At 39.7% G+C, this 22132-nt stretch overlaps 1 protein-coding gene across 1 annotated transcript in view; it reads left to right on the top strand.

Annotated features, from left to right (window-relative positions):
* The window catches only part of DOCK2 (dedicator of cytokinesis 2), a 336713-nt gene that overhangs the window by 294683 nt on the left and 19898 nt on the right, over positions 1-22132 (top strand). The window contains exons 39-44 of the mRNA XM_042453565.1: positions 1536-1655; positions 2948-3037; positions 3742-3846; positions 4789-4930; positions 12186-12267; positions 21960-22044. Coding sequence (XP_042309499.1) covers positions 1536-1655; positions 2948-3037; positions 3742-3846; positions 4789-4930; positions 12186-12267; positions 21960-22044 — 624 coding nt within the window. The remainder of the gene's footprint in view (positions 1-1535; positions 1656-2947; positions 3038-3741; positions 3847-4788; positions 4931-12185; positions 12268-21959; positions 22045-22132) is intronic.

Genomic DNA, 22132 nt, shown 5'->3' with positions numbered 1-22132 from the left:
GGAAGGGAAGGGGAGGAAAAACACAATGGACAACCAATTGGCATAAAAAGGCCACAAGTTTATTGAATACAAGTATAGCGGGTTGACTCGAAAACATGTTGGTCGATGAACCGAATTGTCTGGTCACGGCCAGACTTCGGGATGACAGAAGGGGAACCGGTTTAAGATGCCCCACCACCTTGGGATCCAGTTATACACATATGTGCATCTTTGCCCCTTGTCACTGGGGAACACTGAATCGATGTTGGCCCCACGTTGGCGACATCACTACATCCTCAGCACCCCCGGGTCCCCTGGAACTCCCAATCCAGTGCTCTGCAGCACAGGAAACCATGCCCATCAGATCCAAGACCTATGCTGCCACCTTAGGAAACTTGTCACAACAGATCACCAATCCTGCAAGGGAGGGAGGGTGGGAGCCGGCAAGTAAAATGGCACCAAGCACCGGGCGGCACAGCCCTTTGAAGGCCGGCCAGCCAACCATTGGCCAGGAAGGAAGGGGGGGCTGCCTCCTGGCCAATCCCAGGGCTGCAGCCCCCGCAGCCCATCAGTCATGGGCCACTTCCACTCCCAGGTAAGCCTGGAAGTTGGAATCCTGGCCGAACTGGAAGTGGCCCAGCCAGGCAATGGCATGGTACTTCGGCACTTCCACTTCCAGCCAACCTGGGAGTTAGAGTCCCAGCAGGCTGGAAGTGCTGGCTTGAGCTGCCACAAGGGGCCCAAAGGCCTATGCCCCTCACCTGGTCTCACACCACTAGGGAAGCAGCCCTCCCCCGGACCACAGCAACTGGACCAGCCCGGTAAGTTGGGCGGTCCCATTTGAATACCTTATTGAATAGAAATCATTGCTGAAAATGCTTATATAGATATAGATATAGATATAGATATAGATATATAGAGAGAGAGGTCATAGGTTTAGGAAGCAGAGAAGAGATGCTGTTGAACCTAACATCTGGTTTAAATCCAGTTGATAGGCCCAACAAGAGTAGGCAGAATCAGAGAGATGTCATTGATTCAACCTATCCACTCTAGTTGGTGCTAAAATTAAATTTGTGTATGCAAGTTTTGATAGAACAGGGCTGGTGATGGAGTTGATGAGAACACCCTTCTACTTTAGTCTGATCTTCCAGACCGTACTGCTTTATTAACTCTTCATCTAGTGTTCATGTTTCAGGTCCTTCTAAAATTGTTGGTGCTTTGACATTTCTCTCAGCAATAATTACCGGCACACTATGTAATATGCATATGAATGGTTGGATGGTTAAAAATACAGAAAGGCAGATACAGTGGGAAACATTTGTTATTCTCCATTTTCTCTCTCACACTCCCCCCCCCCCACAATTGTACCCCCATACACAAGTCATCCCTTGTAAGATTTAGTTCAATCTTGTTGATCTGTATTTAGAGATGAAGAAGTAGAACAGCTTCAGTAATGGAGTAGAAACTGAGAAGAATAAAACCCATTTTGATCCCAGCATCAACTTATTTGTACTTTTCTGCTGAAATAATATATATATATATATATATTTTCCCAGTGGTCTGATGAACAGTGCACTCCTCAGGTCATGCAAACAGAATTTCAGAGTTCACAAACACATCGGCACCTAAAAGAGCACTTATACGAGATGATTATAGAATACTTTGACAAGGGAAAGGTAACCTCTGTGTGTGTGTGTCTGCTTTAAATGTCTGTCTAATGGCTATGTATCATATGCCACAGCCTAAACCCTTTGTGACGTCAAGTGGAAAATGCAGCACATATGTTTAAATTGAAGTCTGTCTGGAACATTACATAGATAAATTCATCATGAATTGCATTGCATTTATTCTTCATAGTGGTACAAAAGTAGGTTTGTGCATGAATTTCATTCAGAAACTTTTATTAAAGATATTATGTTTGTTTATTTATTTATTTATTTATTGCACTTGTATCCTGTGTTACTCCCAAAATGAAATCCAAGACATATATGGCTTTTTCTTTAGCAAGCGATTCCTATTATTTAGGCAAAGTATACATTTCATGTTGAACTATAGCCAACACATCTGCAAATCTGTTGGATTTGCTCTATCACATGTTGAGTTCAACAATAAAGCAGTTTTTATTTGTAAGGAACAAATGTTTGCACATTTTAGAATTAAGCCAAAATCAGTAGGCTGCTGCCTACCTGGGAGACAAATGCCTTCTTTGAAAAGGCTGCTTTCAGAGGATGTATTTGTCTCCTGGGTAGGCAGCAGTAATTTTGCCTTGTGCTATTGACATCTTCCATTTAACTGTGGCCATATTTCAAAGATCTTGGGAGTTGGTGATAGCAGTATGGAAGTTTCCTCTTCAGAATATTTAGTTTATGCCATAGTAACATGAACTGTGACACAAAAAGGGAGAAAGATCAGTGCATGTATACATAAACATGAGTGGCAGTGAAGAGAAACATATTCGTAGGTCTTATCTCAGAAAACTATCAACAGACGTAGGTTAGTGATGAAAACCTGCAGTTATTTCATTCTAGCACCCCAAAATGAAACATTTCAAAAGCATTCACTCCATTTAGGCATTTAGGTCAATTATAAGAGTTTCTGCATTTTTCTTTAGCAACTGTTGACATTGTAAAAACATTTTGGGGATGGAACATTTTGTTGTTCAAAACAATGCAATTCCACTGTTTTCTGTACAAAGTTTATTTTGTGCAAAACCTGACATGTTTAGATACACAGAGAAAAGATCCTGAAATACACACACACACACACACACACACACACACACTGAATCTTTGTCTATCTTGCCAAGATGCCCTTTCCTCCCAAGCATGAGAAAACCTGTATGTATTCTTTATAACCCTGGTGTGAGAGGTCTTTGCCTTTATAATATAAGGACGTGTTTTCCTCACAGTGAGCATCATCAATTTTGTGTAAACTTGGTTCACTTATGTATACCATGTTGTGTTGGCAGATGTGGGAGGAAGCAATATCATTGTGTAAAGAACTGGCAGAGCAATATGAAATGGAAATTTTTGATTATGAACTTCTGAGCCAGAACCTGGTAAGAAAGTGTTTCTCTGAGAAAAATATAGATATTCATTTATTTGTGATTCCAGATTTTTTAAAAACATCTTATTTCTTGTAGTTTAGAGCATAGTTTAGAATAGGAAACATGGTCTGCATTAAGAGATTTAATTCAAAATAGTCAGTTCGTGGTATATGTGTGTGTGTGTGTGTGTGTGTAGTTGGATTGCTCTGTGTTCAAGGCTTTGCAACTCAACATGCTAGAGCAATTTCCTCTGCCAAATGCAATTGAGAAAGGAAGAGCTCTTTTAAAAATTGCTTGCCAAATCAACAGTATTGGATTGTGGGGAAAAGATTTCCAAATATGTTTTGTCAATTAGTTTCTGTTTTACTTACATCAGTATATTTTACAAAAAGAAACTGGAGATACTCATTGTGGAATAGCTCTGATTTTACGAAAATACAGGTTGGATTAAAAAAAATAGCCCTTAGGCCTCATGAAAATAATATGTGGGAGAGTTTATATCATTTAATTCTTCTGCATCCCCCTGACATTCCTCTTAGAAAGCCATTGCTTATTGGAAAAGTGATGATGATCTGAACCCTATGTAGTTGTTTCAGCCACTGTACTATTTCAGACTCACCAAAAGTCTTTGCTCAGATAGGAAAAGCCTCCAAAAATCTTTACCTTTGCACCAGTCTATGATACTAGAGGAATCTGTCCCATGTCTTTGCTTTCAGATTCAGCAAGCAAAATTCTATGAGAACATCATGAAAATTCTGAGGCCTAAACCAGATTATTTTGCTGTTGGATATTATGGGCAAGGGTTCCCCACATTCCTAAGGGTAAATATATCTACTTTGTGTACTTTATCTTTAATAACTGCTTGTTCTAAGCCGTAAAGAATGCCTGTACACTGCTAATGAAAATGGAGTTATTTGGTAAGGGAGAGATTTATCTTCATTTGATTCTGCAATGTACAGGATTTCTCTCTTGCAGCTATCTGAAGTGTCATTTGTAACAATAGTAAGTGTCACATTTTGAGAACGAAATTTGATTCATTGTATTCCTTTTTTGTCTTGCTTTCAAGGTTAGAAGTGCTTTATAGTGGAAGTAATAGAGAGACAAGGAGCATTCTGGACTATTGTACAAGACAGCAGTAATTAAAGGATGGTTTATAGCTAGTAAGATCCTAATGAACAGCGAACATGACAATACAAAATGTCCAAGTGAATGAAACAGGAAGTCTAATGAATATTGTATCTAGTGTTCCTTCATGCTTGTTTGTAACTTTTGTACCTGAAATCCCATATAAAAATATATCTTATTCGTGCTTTGTTCTTCACATAATTTTTCAGCCACTAGCAGTTTAAAATTTCAAATTCCATTGACGTCCACTGATCTTTCAACTTTCATATACTCCTAAGCTACAGTTAGTAGCTGACAGCTTCAGGCCTGAATCTAACCCTCTGGGATATTCTAGGTGCCATCTCACTATATATTAACCCAAAGGCACAAGTGATATGGGAAAGAAATAGTGTCATGAGACATTAGATTTCTGGTCTTGTTACTAGTCTAATGTGTATCATTCAGCTTTGCCTTGCAAATCTCTGAGAACATGGCCTTTAACTAATGATATGAATGCAGTGCTTTGTGCAACCCACATTCACTCCTGCTGAGAAAAGGAGCACATATAAAGCTCTAAAGAACAACTATGATTATTGTGGCAATCAAACATCCAGGTTTGAAGTCTAATCACTCTAATGCATAGTCTACTCTTCTTACAGAACAAAATATTCATATATCGTGGCAAAGAATATGAGCGGAGAGAAGATTTTCAAGCACAATTGATAAGCCATTTCCCAAATGCTGAGAAAATGAATACTACAACACCTCCTGGAGAGAATATCAAAAACTCTTCTGGTCAATGTATCCTTTGATATAAAGTTATCCCTTAACAAGGACTGTTTAGCATTTACATCCATGGTGAGAAATTCATTTCAGCCAGCATTTCAATCCATTTGTAAACTCAACAATTACAATACAATGAATCCTTCCCATCCTTGGGGGTTCAGTTTTGTCCTCCCCCATGGATGGCAAAAAATGCAGATGATTGTGCTCCGTATTATTCAGTGTTGGTGACATGTATGTGGGTGTGGGTGTGGGTGTGACTGTGTGAATGCACTGCCATTGAATAATATGGGGTGTGATGATCTGCAGGTGGTCAAATCCATGGACTGAAGGCCTGCTGATATAAAGAATCCATGGTACTATTATAAAATATAGAATATATTACAGTAATACTAACAACAACATCATGATACTGTAATTAACACCAGAATCGATAGGTTCCATTCAGTCACCCAATTTTCAAGGATTTACAATAGTCACTAAACTGCTGCACAGAATCTGGGGATTATCTGTAATGTGAATCAACCCTGGTGGCCGATGTTGCAGCCAGATCGCCCTCACATAATGTGAGAATTTGATCAGAAGGGAATAAAAATAAAAGAAAATTCATAAGAACTGCATAAGGAACTCTGATATCTCACTTCCCAAAATGCAGATGGTAAGCTAATAAAACAAGCTATCATGGAAGCTTTTTTAAATTAAGTTAACCAAACCAATTTAGCCAAATATTTTGCTGGCACAAATAGCTGTAGAAAAGAGATACTTTGTAACTAGTGATGTTGTAACTCTGTGTCTCAGATACTTTGTTAAATAATAGTTTTAGCTTTGGAATATCCATGAGTTACTAAATGTAATGTCTCAGTCAGTTGGTTCTCAGTCAGCCTTATTTTGAGTAAAGGGTGGGGGCGGGGGGCGGGAGAGAGAGGCTTTAGTTATAAATCCATCATATGTGTCCAGGCATTGGCCTTGATAGAGACAGAGCCAATCTTGAAGAGCTACATTAGAAATGCAGAATGGGACAGCAAATATAGTTCTGAAGAATCCAGTTGTTACTGTGTCAAATAGTCTGACTTTGCCATAAAGACACAGATGAGACCCATACAATATCTTGGCCACAAATCTCAAATAACGGAGGGAATAGGACAGCTACCTTTTGTATGAAATAAAAATCTGAGCAAAACAAAAACACTCTATGGGTGCTGTCCTATCCCCCAGCCTCACATCATTCTGTTCAGACAATGTACGCCAGTATCCTTGGGCTGGGATCAGGCAGACCAAACACTGATCTACTGGTCCTAGTCTAATCCTGGCTCAAAGGGGCCTTAGTGTGGGTCAAAAAGACCTGCTATTTTCTACTGAATTTTCAGGAAGCTCTGCTCCAACACATGGCAGCCTGGGCAGCCCCATGCACCCCTTACGTTCATCTGTCATCACCTATACTGAGTAGACCCAGTATAGTAGACCCATGTGTCCTCTGACGTAGAAACAGGGTGGCTGGCTACACCCACATGGCTGGGCCCCCCTTTCCACATCTGAGGTGAAGATCTTTTCAGTACAGGCAACAGTGGAAGGTAAGGGGTACGTGGTGGTAGCAGGTCCATGGTGCAGCGGCATGAGGACCCAGGCTATCCTGGCTTGTCTGTTCAGTCCCTATGTTAATTAGTACAGCAAGATCCAACTGGATACATATGCAGTATCATATGTTTAATAGCGTTCCCATTAATCATCCATCAGTACTACCAAAATATAATTTAGGCTGCCTAATGTTTGGGATGGCAGAGCTTGAAAAAGTTACTTTTTGGACTACAGCTCTGAGAATCCCTTAGCAAATGTGCCTATGATCCATGCTGGTTCAAGTATACCAGGAATTTTAATAAAAAGCTCTGTATGGGATTTCAGTTATTCACTTATGACAACAAAAGTCCATAAAACATTTGATTGTGGTGTGAAAAATGACAGACCCACTTGCAACTCTGAAAACATAATATCATTTGTTTATAGTTTGTGATCTAAATACGTAAGTTTACTTGTTCTCCCTTCTGAGCAAATACAGCCTTGGCTTTTCTAGTCCTTATTAGCAAACATGCTGCAAGCTCACAGGGCCTTCTGAAAAACACCCATATGTTTGAAAATGGGATTTACACTATTTATCAAGCAAGTTCCTATACACTTCACCTGTGAAACCCAAGTCAAATTTTTGAAGCACTTTTGTTATAAGGCCACCTAGCCAAGTGCTTACTTGTCCAACCTTCTCTTTGCGTCTACAATCAAATGCCTTGTTGCTTATATTGCTTCAGTGTACCATGTAATTAAAATATATAGTACTGACAACAGAGATAACTAGTAGTTCATTAGGATGCAATTACTGGCTAAATCTGGGCATCTCATTTCCTCATATACTGTAGTTGTACAGCAAACAAACCATAAAAAGGAAGGAGGAAATATTTCTACATGATGTTAAACCGTAAATGTCAAATATACATTCTAAACCTAGCTTGGGTTTATATAGTCTTTATAGGTTAAATACCTGTCTATTTATTCTTCATTTCCTTGTGGTTATACATTATTCTACAGTTCAAGAAGAAATGCTGGAAGGTAATTGTTTTTAAGAAAGCTGAAATTGGTACAATAAAGGTATTGCCACCCTCAGCCTGCATGCAGGAAACTCATAATCATCTACTACCTGATTGCATAGACTGGCAGAGATAGTGACTGTTACCTATCCTTTGCCCAGGGACGGTGGTGTAATGGAGCCAGGGCTTGCAGGGTCAAAAAGCTGAGACTTTTTGATAAGCCGGAACTAGTCATAATCTGCCACTCATCATGGAAGAAAGGTGAGACAAAATAAATAATAAATATTAGGGCCTGTACAGACAGGCCAAAATGAAGCTGTTTTGGGTCACTTTGGAGGTATGCTGTTTAAATGATACATGCATCTTAAGAGGCCAAAGCTGTGTTCCAGTCCTTATGATTAGAGCGAGGCTTTGGTGTGGCTTCTGGCCTCTTAGGACACATGCATCATTTAAAAAGCATACCTCCAAAATGACCCAAAGCAGCTTTATTTTGGCCTGTCTGTACAGGCTCATTAGAGACATTCCTGGGAAAGGCTTGCATTTCAAATTTTATCACAACACAACTGCTCAGGGATGGTAAACCTATGGCCCTCTGGATTACAGTGCCTGCCCTCCCTGAGCATTGGCCATGCTGAAAAGTCTGGTGAGACTTGAAGGCTCAAAATCTTCAGGAGTACCGGAAGCTTTTTTGTTGGGTTTGACTACTGGTCCCTTCATCTCAGTACAGCCAACCTTAACAAGCAGTATCTCTCCAGGATTTCAGACAGAATTCAGTGTTTCTAAAGGATTTCAGACAGAATGCTGTAGATGCCATGGATTGTACTTGTGACTTTCTGCATGCTAAGCATGTGATCTGAGACTTGAGCCATAGCCCCTTTCAAACATGAAGGGCTACAAATTCATTATCCCTGCTTTGACTAGAGATGTTGAGGACTGAACTTCTGCTGGTGTTGCCAGATTTTCAAAAGAGGAGGAAGGGACTGTTGAAATTCATGGCATGCAAAGTTGACAGTCAGGAAGTTACCTAAATACCAAATGAAAGTATCTATGCTACTAAATTTATCCATATATTTCTCTGTAAAATTAACATACTGCCTATTCATGAGGCACACATTTCTGCCTTTATGAAGGGCTGACCCCACAACCCCAAACACAGGATTTATGGCATCTTGTTCAGTCTTATTCAGTCTGTTTAAAAGGAAAAAAGTTTCCAGCTCTCAGTGATGGGACATCCCTTATGATAAGACAGACCTGCCAATCCCAAAAGGACAAAATTTCTGGCCCTCAAATAAGGGACATCCTTCGTAATAAGGAACACTTGACAAGCCTACCTACTGCTGGCGTTGGGCTTGTCTACATGATTAATAAACTCCTCATTGCAGCTGAATAGACTGCAATCTGGCCACATGCAATTTGAAGGAAATTGGACTTTTTGCAGCTCCCTCCCCATAAACTCCACAAACTCCTCCGAAAAAGGATTCACAGTTTTTACCAGAGTATTCACAACTATCTTCAAGGATGTGCATTATTAAATATGTGGCTGTCCATCTCCTTTGCATGGATTTGCATGGCTGTGCATTTTTGACAGAGGGAGGGCAAATAGATGTGAATTTGTGCAGGAAAATGAAGACAATTAAATATTGATGTGGATGTGCAAAATTCCACAGCAATTCACATAATATTCTTGCATGTAGACTATCCCTTTTGCTCTTACCCCAAACATTGTTGTGGGGTGAGCATCCACAAGGTATGCAATAAACACCTTTCTTATGAACTTTAAACTTTTAAACTTTTTGGCAAAATAATGAACAGATACTTAAAAGGATACATAGAACAGCTGTAAAACCATGGCTGTGACTACTGCAAATGGCCTTTGCACAGAGAATAATGTACATCCATAGTGATATTTTTTTTCCTTCACAGCAAATTGAATTAACAAAACAACTGAAATTTTCCCCTTTGCTTGATATCTGGAAAAAGCATGTCCATAATTCTTGTTAACAGCATGTCCCAATCCATGTATTTTTGACAGAAATAATTTAATTTGCAACTACCACCAAAAAAATGAAGACTGAGGAATATTTGGGCTCATTTGCAAAGTCAGAAAGCAGTTTGCTTCTCCATGAGATCCCCATAACTATAATTTTGTATGCTGGCAATGCATATGGTTTTCTTGTAACAGTTGTATCTTACTTATTTTTAAGCCTCTGTTGCAGTGGCAGCGGAAGCAACATACTCTGTATGTTGAAAAACAATTCCATCTGTAAAATCATCATCGAAGTATAATAAAATATAATAAACCCAAAGCATACTATCTAATACCACAATAACCAGCAGCTTAAAAAAAACATCATTATAATCTCAAGTGCTAGAGTAGCTAGGAAATGCCTTTCTGAAAGATGCTTGATGAAAATGTGCCTCAGTAAAGCAATCAAGCATATTTCTACCAGGAGAGCATTGAAAGGTATGGATAAACCCCCCACAAAAACCCTGTTCTCCAACCTAGCACAAAACATTTCCCTAAACAAAGAGAGATAGAGAATGTCTTACCCTTCTGTTGAAGTGAAGAAAGTGAAATATATGCGAACAAAGCAGACTGCGGAAAATGTATTTATTTAGACTGTACCCACCCAGGATTCAGGGAGATTATACTTTGAAAAAGCAATTTTTCAAAGTTCTGGGTGAAGGTTTCCGCAAGTAAGATTCTTGGGGCATTCTAAATGCTAGTAATGACAGTGCTTGCTTTTGCTCCTATTCCATCAGTTGTAATACAGGTTGTGCATTAACTTTTGTTTTCTGCTTATTGTTACTTGGTGAAAGAACCTGCAACAAGGTGTCAAGATGTCATTTTTAAGCATTCTGCAGTTTATTCAGTGGGATATTTTGAGACTATGATTTTTTTAAAGGCCAAAATCACATTGCAAAGTGGGCAAAGAAATTCTTTAAAACCATAAGCCTTTCTTTTACACAAATGTTTTATAACAGCTTGTCAAAATATCATCATTGTTTACATTTCTCTAGCCTCAACACTCAAGTGAAAAGCACTTAAGAGCCAAGCTCCTTTTCTTCTTAATTCACCCTTCACCTCCCTTTTCTTCTGGGCTTCTGATTCAGGCAAAGAAAGCTGTTGTGCTAGCATACAATGGTGTGTTTTTTTCAAAACCAGATGGGTTTTTCTTACCTGTAGGGTTCAACATTAAAAGGCTATTGGAGTAACCAGACAAATGTTCCTAATTTGATTTATACAGTAAGCTACAACACTTTCTACCCAAAGATGAAAGGTATGAGGCTAGATGACTCTCCTGTTTCAAAAGTATCACATCTTTCCACTCAAGAATACTGTACCTGTTATTGAAATCATATAGGATATTGCATGGATCCCACATGTAGATTCCTGCTTCTCTTACATGGAAATGGCCTCTGTGTAATATTTTTCAAAATATGAAGTACTCTTAAGATACTAAAGACTCCCTTTTGTTTTTTAAAAAACCCTATATAATATTATTCTACACAAGCTTCTCATTTTTTCCCCTACAAAGCTCACAGCAGTTTCCAGGAGCCTACACAAGTATTGATCACGTTCATGGCCACTTAGCTTGAACAGTGAGAAAGAATCAGAATAATTTCCCGTATCATTTATTGAACTCATGCTGATTCAAGGGATGACCTCTATGTTTAAAACTCACTGACAGCCTAATTTTGACTTTTGACCATCCATGTGTTGTCTTCCCCTGACACATGTACACATCTTAAAGGTCACCATACCTTTTCCAGCTAAGTGTAGGAGAAGAGAATGGTTCATCCTGCTGTATAAATAGACTTGGAAGCAGTCCCACAGTATCCATCTATCCCATCTACACTGTCTTCACTGTACCCCCACCATTGCATTGAAACTAACATGGAAACAAGAAAGCCATGTTCGTTACACTACTATCACATCAAAAAAAGGATTATTATATTATTAAAACTTTAGTAAAGTAGCACATTTGCTTTTGGATTAAAAACATTTATTTATTTATTTATTTATTTATTTATTTATTTATTTATTTATTTTAAAAAGCAGCATTAATAGGGGCAAGGTAGAAAGTGGAGTTTGTCCACCCTATTGGTGAAACTGAGTAGAAATATCCACATCCTCAATAGTTTTACTGGATTGCACAGGATGAAACAGTGAAGAAATGCTGTACCACTAAAAATGAAAATTAAAATGAGCAACAGTCATTCACAATTGTATGCAGATCTACAGGGGGAAATGGTGGGTGAAAGACTGAAAATTATTGAAATAGAAGACATCTATTCATAGGCAATGCACACGGAGAGACAAACTATATGAAGGTTGCAATGTGATTGTAAATCTATTTTCTCCCATAGACTTCAGCTGATATTAAAAATCCAACACAGTACATTTAAAACTGCAGTGCACTTTTACACATGCACTCTACGATGAGAAACAGGCTTAAAAAGTCTTGAATGTGAGGTATTTATTTTGAGGTATTTTACCTGAACAAACAAATCTGGAAGTATATTTCTGCTTAGATAAGTATATCAGCATATGGATTTCATGACTATGTTTTTAATTTCTGCATTTTTGTGGAGGTTTTTGTTTGTTGTTTGTTTGTTTCCAGGCCAGTTAACATCTTTTGTTAAAAGGGCGTAGCAGAGTATCTTATATGTTTATGTCCTTAACCCATGTGTTTTAGACATACAGTGCTTTACAGTACAACCAGTTTTGGAAGAACATCCACGGTTCAAAAACAAACCAGTGCCTGATCAGATCATCAAGTGAGTCTCTCTTTCTATTAATATTTAAATTTAAAAATGCTTGTGACAACCTCACAGGGTTATCAAAATTTCTGTACTGCTTTCCTATCAGCTGGAAACTTGATATTTAGTGAACTGGTGGTCTCTGGTACTCCTCTTTCCTCTTTCAATCAGATTTGAGTGGTGGCAGATCTTTTACATAGCATTACATTCTAATTATAGTCACGGCAGTACTGACTTAAGTCTATGTGATCAAAATTTTTATTACTTTTAGGCTTAGATTCTGGAGTGTCTATACAGCTAACATCTTTAGTTCTCTAAATATGTTCTTTTAAAATTAATAGTAAAGGGACAGTACTTTCACAAATAACTTTTAAAAGTGTTGGCATAAGGTATTTTCCTTAGTTGTAAACAGTTGCTAATGGATAAAATTCTTCTACCATGTGACATACAAATTGTAGTCATTATGTACTTTCAAGTCATTTTTGACTCATGGTGATTTGAAGGTGAACTTATCACAGGGTTTTCTTGGCAAGATTTGTTCAGAGGGAGTTTGCCTTTGCCTTCCTCTGAAAGAGTGTGATTTGCCCAAGATCACCCAGTGGGTTTTCATGGCCAAGTGGGATTTGAATCCTGACATCTCAAACCACAACATCAAGTGATTCCCGGATAGGGTTGACATATCCCACCAGCAGGCGGGACTGTCCCGTTTTTTGCAGTTCCGGGACGCTCCCATCCCGGTCGCTGCCAATTCCCAGGTTTGGGCCCGGCCTGCTGATGTGGCCAGCCAGTCACCCACCTCCTCCTTCACCTCCGCACAGCCCATGGCAGTTGTCTGGGCTGTGGCTGGCGGCAGCTTGTGCTCACCCCGCTTGCACACCCGCACATGGGGCTAAAAAAGAGGAGCTCCTCCCCTTGAGGCTGGCTGGCCAATAGCAGAACAGAGGGGGAGGGGCTGTTTCCAGCCCCAGTATGCCATTGGACAGCCTCAAGGAGGAGGCGGAGCTTCTCTGTATTTAGTCCCGGGCCGGAAACTGTGACTGCTGGCAGGGGGCGGGGCTGTTCCAGCTCCAGTCTGCCCCCATTGGCCAGCCAGCATCAAGAGGAGGAGCTTCTCTATTTAGTCCCCATGTGGAGACTAAATAGGAGGAGGAGGAGGAGGGCCGAGGGTAGGCCTCTGGACCAGGGGGAGGGGAAAGGGCCCCTTCCTGGCGCCACATGGTGCCATTTCCAGCCTAGGCCAAAGTAGGGGAGGGGAAGGAAGAAAAGGGCCCTTAATTTTTTGATGATGATGATGATGATGATGATGATGATGATGATGATGATGATGATGATGATGATGATGATTACCACTCTCTCTGAGGGCAAGAGAGTGTGATTTTCCAACGTGTATTTTTTGTGCTTTTAATGCTAACACAAGTCTGCCTAATTGTGACAGTGATGGTGGTGGTGATGATGATGATGATGATGATGATGATGATATTGATCTCAGCAAGCCTCTGAGACATGGCCAATGGAAGTTGCTCTGATTTTTACAAACTCATGAGCAGTGAAGAAAAATCAAAGTACTTTGACCAAGTACACTTCTGAGAAGTATAGTTGGTGTAAGAAACCTGAAACCAAGGGCAAATCCACTTCTTGTTAAACCACCTTGACATGTTAAATATGCATAGCCATGTTAACCCATGTTAAGTGTTAAACCCAAAGGGTTTGGTTATGGAATAAGCAACTGAAATATGTAAGAAGCTATGTTAAATATATAACCATGTTAAATGTTAACCCATGTTAAGTGTTAAACCCAAAGGGTTTGGTTATGCAATAAGCCTCTGAAATATGCAAGAGGCCTTGTTAAATAAAGCCATGTTAAATGCCCAAATGTGCTGTTTTGTGTTTTGGAATTGGGGGGGGGGGGTGTTTGGCCAGGAAGGGAAGTACATTTCTGCCATAATGTACCTTTTGGAATAATGCCAAAATGTCCTCCATTTTGAGCATTCCTAAGAAACATGCGTTTATATTAATACTTTTTTAAATTATTACTTTTTTTTAGTTGTTCACGTGTCCTCCATTTAAAAAATATGTCCTACATTTGGGACTAAATTTTGTCCTACATTTGTCCTACTTTTTACATTTGTCTCGGTTTGGAGGTTGACAGTTATGGCAACCCTATTCCCGAACATACACATTACCATCCTAAAAAGGGACTAGGAGTGTCTTTGTACCTATTGTTCCATCTGTCATGTTATCGCTGCCTGAAGGTTTCCTTCCCGCTCTTAATTAAGGGAGAGACTTGCTGATGAACTACCAAACTGAACCAGCTGATTGGCAAGAATGATAATTCAATGGTAATGTAATAGCTGTTATCTACAAGACAGAATCTAATGAGCTTTCATTTTCTTCAGTCATTGGAACTGTGATGGAAAGATGGCGAACACCATGGTGCTAGCATTGGAAGGGAACGTGCTAATAATAAAGTCAGCTTCAATAAATATATTTTCTTAGCTTAGTGGGAATAATATTTATTATTAAATAAAATATTTAGGAAAGGTGGGACACCTCATTATCCATCCACACCTGTCAATTCTGAGATTTTCCTGTTACTGTCTGATTTATGTTTCACTGTATCATGTCTATTAGGACCTCAGTGCCTAACAACATTGATCTTGGAAGCTAAGAAGGGTCAGCCCTAGTTAGTATTTGTATGGGAGGCCACCAATGAAGGCCAGGTGCAGTAAGCTACATTTCAGAGGAAGGAACTGGCAGAACCATTTCTGAGTGCTCCTTACCTAAGAAAAACCCCATGAAATGCATGAGGTCACAATAAGTTGACAGGTGACTTGAAGGCACATACATACACATGTGTCTTTTCTATGTTCCTTATAATCTTAATAACATTTGATCTTCCTCATTTTTGTCTCCTCCTTCATTAAGACTACAGTATTGCCAAATCTTGCTCCCTCTTCCTCTTTATTTTTCTATTGCTCAAGTCTTCATCCATAGCCGACTCTTATCCACAGTCTTCTGGGTATGTATAATTAGTGGGGTCACGGGGGCAAAATTTCCCCTTTTCTGGTAATATTTAGGTTAGTAAGTGCAGAAAAAATAATGTCAGAACAAGGAACTCCTCTGCAGGGAGGAAACAATCCTGTTTGGTTTGCTTTCTTAATTGCATCATTTCTTCCAAAATTGACTCAGATCTTCAGATGCTTCAGAGCTATTCTCTTCCATTACCATGGGAATCCTCTATTTACCAGCCTTCACTTCCTTTTGTGGATATGCATCCATCATTTCAAAGCATTTGGCAGCTTTTTGGCAGCATTCTAAAGGCAGCAGAGAGAATATGAGTCTGACATGCCTCACCACCTTGATCTGCCCATGGAAAAACCCCTCTTCTCATTGGTATTGTGCTGGATCATGGATGACAGTGGAGGATATTGTGGCCACAACAGGAAAAAAGCAGGGCCCCAGGGATGGCAGCGGGCCCACTCTGCGCACCGCCATTTTGGGCGAAAAAATGGCGGCGCCCATAGCCCCAGAGGCCGCTATGGCGCCGCCATTTTTTGCCCAAAATGGCGGCGAACTCTTGCGCGACCTCAGGGAAGGTCGCGCGAGACTTCGCCGCCATTTTGCCGCCGAAGCAGGCGGGGGGGCGGCGGCCAGGCCTTCGCGGGCCGCATCCGGCCCGCGGGCCGGAGGTTGCCAACCCCTGAGTTACACTCTTTCAGCCTCAGAAGATGGCAGTGGCAAGCCCCCTCTGAAGAAACTTGCCAAGAAAACCCAAGCATTAGGGTTGCCATAAGGAAATGACTTGAAGTCACAAAAGAACAACAAAGAAGGCTCCACTGGGTTCCTAATGGAATATACTTAAATCATTGTATGTCTGAATTTTCCTAGATCTCTAATCTATATCTGCTCATATTGTACTTACTCTCTATTTGTAAAGGCTAGTCCATGACTGTAATGAAGTTATGTGTGTATCTTCCCTAGGTGAGGTCCTTGTCTCATTCCCACCACTGTCACAAGCAAATAGGGGTGCAAGAGAGGGCCTCCTTGGAGGCTACCCCTAGACTTTGGAACTTGATTCGGAGGGAGGTCAGAATGGCCTCTTCTTTACTGTCTTTCCATCACCAGACAAACCCCTTTTAATTCTGACAGACTTTTAAAAGACATTTGTTTGTGTGTGTGCGTGCTAAAGGTGCTGTATTTCATTTTATAAACTGACATGTTTTACATAGCTTTTTAATCTTTTTGATTGCATTTTATCCTTTAAAGTACATGCTTCAATTGTTTAAAACTGTGTACAGTTTAATTGCATTTTAATGTCCATTTTTTCCTATGATTTTAGCTTATTGTTCTTTTTAAAATTGTACACTACCTTGATTCCCAATTTTGGGAGAAAAGCAGGATGATGATGATTAGGATGATGATGAAGAAAATCTGATATTTTTTTAATGTCATTTTTCAAATGAGGTCATATTAGAGAATTGTCCTTAAAAGGACAATCTTTTAAAGTCACAAATGATCAATTATGTTCTTTTGAGGCTAGCTGCCCCTGCCCTTTGCTGGGCACCAAAGCAACTGAGGAGGTCTTATTATGTATTGGTGGCACAATGGCATCCCTTTCAATTAGACATCATCCAATTTGCCTACCTTCACAAACTTTTAGTATTTTAAAGCTTTTGAGTGTCTAGATTGATGGATTGTAAAGTGGAACAGTTACAAGAGCTGATCTTGATATATCTGCAAAGTGGTTGAAATACCACACGTAACAGCAAGGAAAATATCATCAGCTTCACCAGGTCATTTACAGCTCAGCATAAAGCATAGTGCTTTATGTGTGTCCATAAAATAATAAATAAAACAAGGGAGGGAGGTTCGATAGATTGGCAATAATAAGAAAGAGCATCTGCAGAGTGAGACTGCAACAAATTGTCATTCAAGGGTGATTGGATGGTTTCATGCTCTTTTGACCTTTAAAAATAATATTAACTGCTATTGATTTTTATGTAGTACTTTTAATAAGTGGCACAATTTTACTTTCTTCATTGTTTTAGCTTTTCAACTCTTTTAACATTCAAAACAATAACGTAAACACTTGCTCTTGAGACAACAAGGCCTATTTGTCATCTATGCCCTTTCATTAATATTTGTTGCAGGGATAAAAGCAAAATAATTGCACTTTGAGCAGAAAAGACAAGTGAGGTCCAGGCTCAGGTACTGGGCTCACAATCTATGCCTAAAGACAAGCAATGATTTATCAGGACATTGAAAGTGCTTTGAAAGAAGTTTCATTTTGCAAGATAGATACTTATTTCTCTGCCTAGACCATTGAGTTTTACACATTTTTTTTAAAAATAATAAAATACTTGAAAAGCTGGTTTGCTAGACAGTTGGTGATACCTTCTTCAAACCATTTCAATTAAGTCTCAAGCTGACTAGGTTGCTAACTGCCATCAAGTCAATTTCGACATGTGCCAACCCAATGAATGAGAGCCTCCAAGTTATCCTATCATCCATAGCCCTGCTCAAGTCTTGCAGGCTCAGGGCTACGGCTTCCTTGACTGAGTCTGTCTATCTGTAATGCTGGCTTCCTTGACTGAGTCTGGAATGCAGTCTTCCTCTTTTCCTGTTGCCTTTTACTTTCTGCTTTGCTTACTTCTACTTTGGTAAGCATTATTGTCTTTTCCCATGAGCCAAGTCTTCTCATGATATGTCCAAAGTACAACATTCTCAGCTTAGTTGTCTTGGCTTCGAGGGAGAGTTCAAACTTGATTTTTTCTAGGATCCATTTATTTATCTTTTTCCATAGTATCTGTAGATACAGCACCACATTATCAATGAAGATTTTCACACTTGCCTGCATCACTAGTAAATCGCCCTCCAAAAGTTGCTAAAAGGGAAAATAAGCCTCTCTGTCTGAATGCTGGGAGCACTCATTAATTGTTATGGAAATGGAGCTCTCTGTAGCGTTCTTCAATCGTTGCAAGGAAATCAGGGAGATTTATTCTTTATCTTCTTGACACAAAGCGTGTGTTAAGAAGAATCTCCCTGCTTTCCTTGCAATGATTGAAGAACGCTGCAGAGAGCTCCGTTTCCATAACAATTAATAAGTGCTCCCAGCGTTCAGACAGAGAGCCTTATTTTTCCTTTTAGCAACTTTTGGAGGGTGATTTACCAGCGATGCAGGCAAGTATGAAAATCTTCAATGTATTAATTTTCTTGCTATCATCTTTCTCCAGTGATCAGCTTTCACAACCGTGTCATTGTGAAATTTGATATACAATGTCATGGGCAATTCTAACTTTAGTATCCATTGATACTATGACAGTAGCCTCTTCTCCTGAGTAAAGGTTATGCATCAGGACAAGAAAATGCTCTGGCCAACCATTTCTTTAATAGTTTTTCTAGATAATCAAAAGCTTCACTATAATCTATAAAGTACAGACTGATTTTCTTCTGAAATTCTTTTCTGTGCTCCATTATTCAACATATGTTTGCAATATGCTCCCTAATGCTTCTTCCTTACTTGAGCCCAGCTTGGACCTCTTGTTTGTCTCACTCTATATATGTAAAGGAACTACCTTTAAACATTGGGCAAGTTGTCGAATTTTCAGCATCACTTCACTGGCATTGAAAATTAATGCAATAGTCCTGTAGTTGTGAAGTCGAAGGCTTTCATGGCTGGCATCCATAGTTTTTTGTGGGTTTTTCAGGCTATGTGGGCATGTTCTAAAAGAGTTTCTTCCTGATGTTTCACCAGCTTCTGTGGCTGGCATCATCAGAGAATGCTGGCATGGAAGAGAGTTGGGTATATATTTACTGTGTGATCCTGGGTGGGGAGGATTTATTCCCATGTTAATCTGTGTATTGTTCTATTGTTTATGGCAGGACCTCAGGGTGGGAGGATATGCAAAGAGGATTAGTGTCTGTTTAATTAGTTATCATTGTCTGCTGTGAAAACTCCTGACCCTGGGTGGTTTCTCATTTGCATTTGCTGAGTCCTGATTTTGCTGTTTTTCAGGACTGGTAGCCAAACTTTGTTCATTTTAAGGGTTTCTTCTTTCCAGTTGAAGTTGTCCAGGTGTTTGTGGATTTCAGTGGCTTCCCTGTGCATCCTGACATGGTAGTTGTTGGCATGGTCCAGAATTTCAGTGTTTTCAAACAGTATTTTATGCCCAGGATGGTTTGTGGCATGTTCTGCTACTGATGATTTTTCTGGCTGGCCCAGTCTGCAGTGTCTCTCGCTTTCATGGCTGACACCCATAGTTTTTTGTGGGTTTTTCGGGCCATGTGGCCATGTTCTAGAAGAGTTTCTTCCTGATGTTTATCCAGCATCTGTGGCTAGCATCTTCAGAGAATGCTTGCCTAGAAAGGAGTTGGGTATGTATATACTGTGTGACCCTGGGATAGGAGGAGTGATTTGCATGTTTATTATTCTGTTGTTAATGGCAGGGCTCAGGGTGGGAGGGTCTGCAAAAGAGGATTAGTGTCTGCTTGATTAGTGCTCATTGACTGCTGGGAAACCCCTGACCCTTGGAGATTTCTCATTTGCATTTGTTGAGTCTTCATCTTGCTGTCTTTCAGGACTGGAAGCCAAACCTTGTTTACTTTAAGGTTTTCCTCTTTCCTCTTGAGATTGTCCAGGTGTTTGTGGATTTCAGTGGCTTGCCTGTGCATCCTGACATGGTAGTTGTTGGCATGGTCCAGAATTTCAGTGTTTTCACACAGCATTTTATGCCCAGGATGGTTTATAATGTGCTGATTTTTCTGGCTGACTCAGTCTGCAGTGTCTCTCATGTTCCTTGATTCGTGTTTGAACACTGTGCTTTGTGGTCCCTATGTAGACTTGTCCGTATGTAGTCACTGAACAGCTGTATCCAGGGTTCTGACCCAATTTCTGTCACCTTTTAATTTTGCATCCTTTATGTCCTTAACTACTTGAAGAGTTTCATCTATCATCCATTGAGGCTTATATTTCTTTTTTGGCTACAGATGATGTCTTTTTGCATTCCTTCCTGACAATGTCCTTAGCTTCAGTTCAGAGTTGTTTCAGCTCTGGTCAGTTAGGCTTAATAGTGCAAATCTTAATAGTGCAAATTTTTCATGTTATCTTTAAATTCTATGAGGATGTTCTTCAGGGTGCATTTTGCCATGATTGATGGTTTGGTGTTGTTCTTTAGATTTACTATAATTTCCAATATTACCAGTTCATGATCTGTGTCACAATCTACTGGTCTTGTTCTTTCAGAGAGAATGAAGCCTCTCCATATTCTTCTTCCAGTTACCTAGTCTATTTGATTTCTATATTGGCCATCAAGTAATGCTCATGTATGTAGTCATCTCCTTGACTGCTTGGAGAATGTGCTTGCAGTAAACAAACTGGCCTCACAAAATTCTGGATCAATTCCCCTTACACTCTCATGGTCATCTTGAGAGAGGAGCAGAAGCTGGGGCACATAACCCTGTAGGTTCTCTTGGCTCTCTTAATAGCTCATGATATTGTCAGTCTTCTAGATAAGTTGTCCGAATTGGATTGTGGGCATGGGATGCATGGGACTGATATCACAGTGATTAGATAGTTTGATGGGGTTCCTGAATCTGTCATTATCACTTGAGGCATGGGTTGCCTTGATAGCTGGAAGCACTTATCTGTACTGAGACTTCTCTGCAGCTGTTATTCACACTCCAGATAAAGGCACTGCAAGAGAGCCAGAGTTGTAGTGGTTGCAGTGTTGGACTAGGACACCATGGGACCAGGATTCAAATTCTCATTCAAACCTGAAAACCCACTGGGTGACCTTAGGCAAGTCACACACTCTCTGCCTCAGAGGAAGGGAAAGTCAAATCTCTCTGAACAAATTCTGCCAAGAAAACCCCATAATAGGTTCACCTTAGATCTCCATAAGTTAGAAATGATATGAAGGTCACAACAAGAGCCCTGGTGACACAGTGGTTAAATGCCTGTACTGCATCCATTCACTCACAAACCATAAGGTGGTGAGTTCAGTACCAGCCAGGGCTCAGGTTTGACTTAGGCTTGCATCCTTCTGAGGTCACTAAAATGAGTACCCAGCTTGTTAGGGGCAATTAGCTTACAGTTGTAAACCACTTAGAAACTGCTTAGGTGGTATGAAGCAGTATATAAATTAAGCTGCTATAACAAAGTGTTATACACAGAGCTACCTTTAAACATTGGGCAGAAAGTTCAACTAGTGTAAAGCAGAAGAGCAAGCTTATTAAAAGTGAATGTGACTGGCTGAAGTGCTTACATTACTTTGCCATCTATACTTGGCCACTTACAGACCAATACTGTGCCATCTATACTGGTTGCTAATCCATTTCTAGGTCCAAATCAAACTGCTGTTTTTAATGCCTCTAAATATCTTGCAGGAATGTTACCTGAAGAAGCATTTCCTCCCATATTTATATACTGGGACAATAGAGTTGCTTTGTGAGGCAGTACTTCTCAGGTTCCTTCACCAAGTGAGCCATGTTAGGTGCCTTTCAGAGAGTTTGCAGTGCTGGCTTGTTATCTCAGAGTTATGGATTTTTTTTAGCTTCAGCAAACTTTTTTTTACTATTTTATTATTATCTTTGGGATTTTATTGCTTTTAAGTTTTTACAGTATATTATAACTGTTCCTGTTTTTATCTTGTTTTCTTTTTGACTTGTTTTATTGTCATAGTTTCACTATTATTTTGTCATGTGTTTTTTAGCTTTTACAAGTCTAACTATGTGCAGAGATTCCACTATTCAAGACCAGTCAGAAAAGGGTCTGTTGATCCAGAAAATGAATTTTCTGTAAGTAATCCTTATATTCCCACTTTGAGAATAACTAGGATTACATGAACTCAGAGGCAATGTATGGTGAAGAGTCATACTGTGCGAG

The sequence above is a fragment of the Sceloporus undulatus genome, chromosome 2, assembly GCF_019175285.1.
Source record: "Sceloporus undulatus isolate JIND9_A2432 ecotype Alabama chromosome 2, SceUnd_v1.1, whole genome shotgun sequence".
Taxonomy (NCBI): domain Eukaryota; kingdom Metazoa; phylum Chordata; class Lepidosauria; order Squamata; family Phrynosomatidae; genus Sceloporus; species Sceloporus undulatus.
This window is presented reverse-complemented; position numbering and strand designations above follow the sequence as displayed.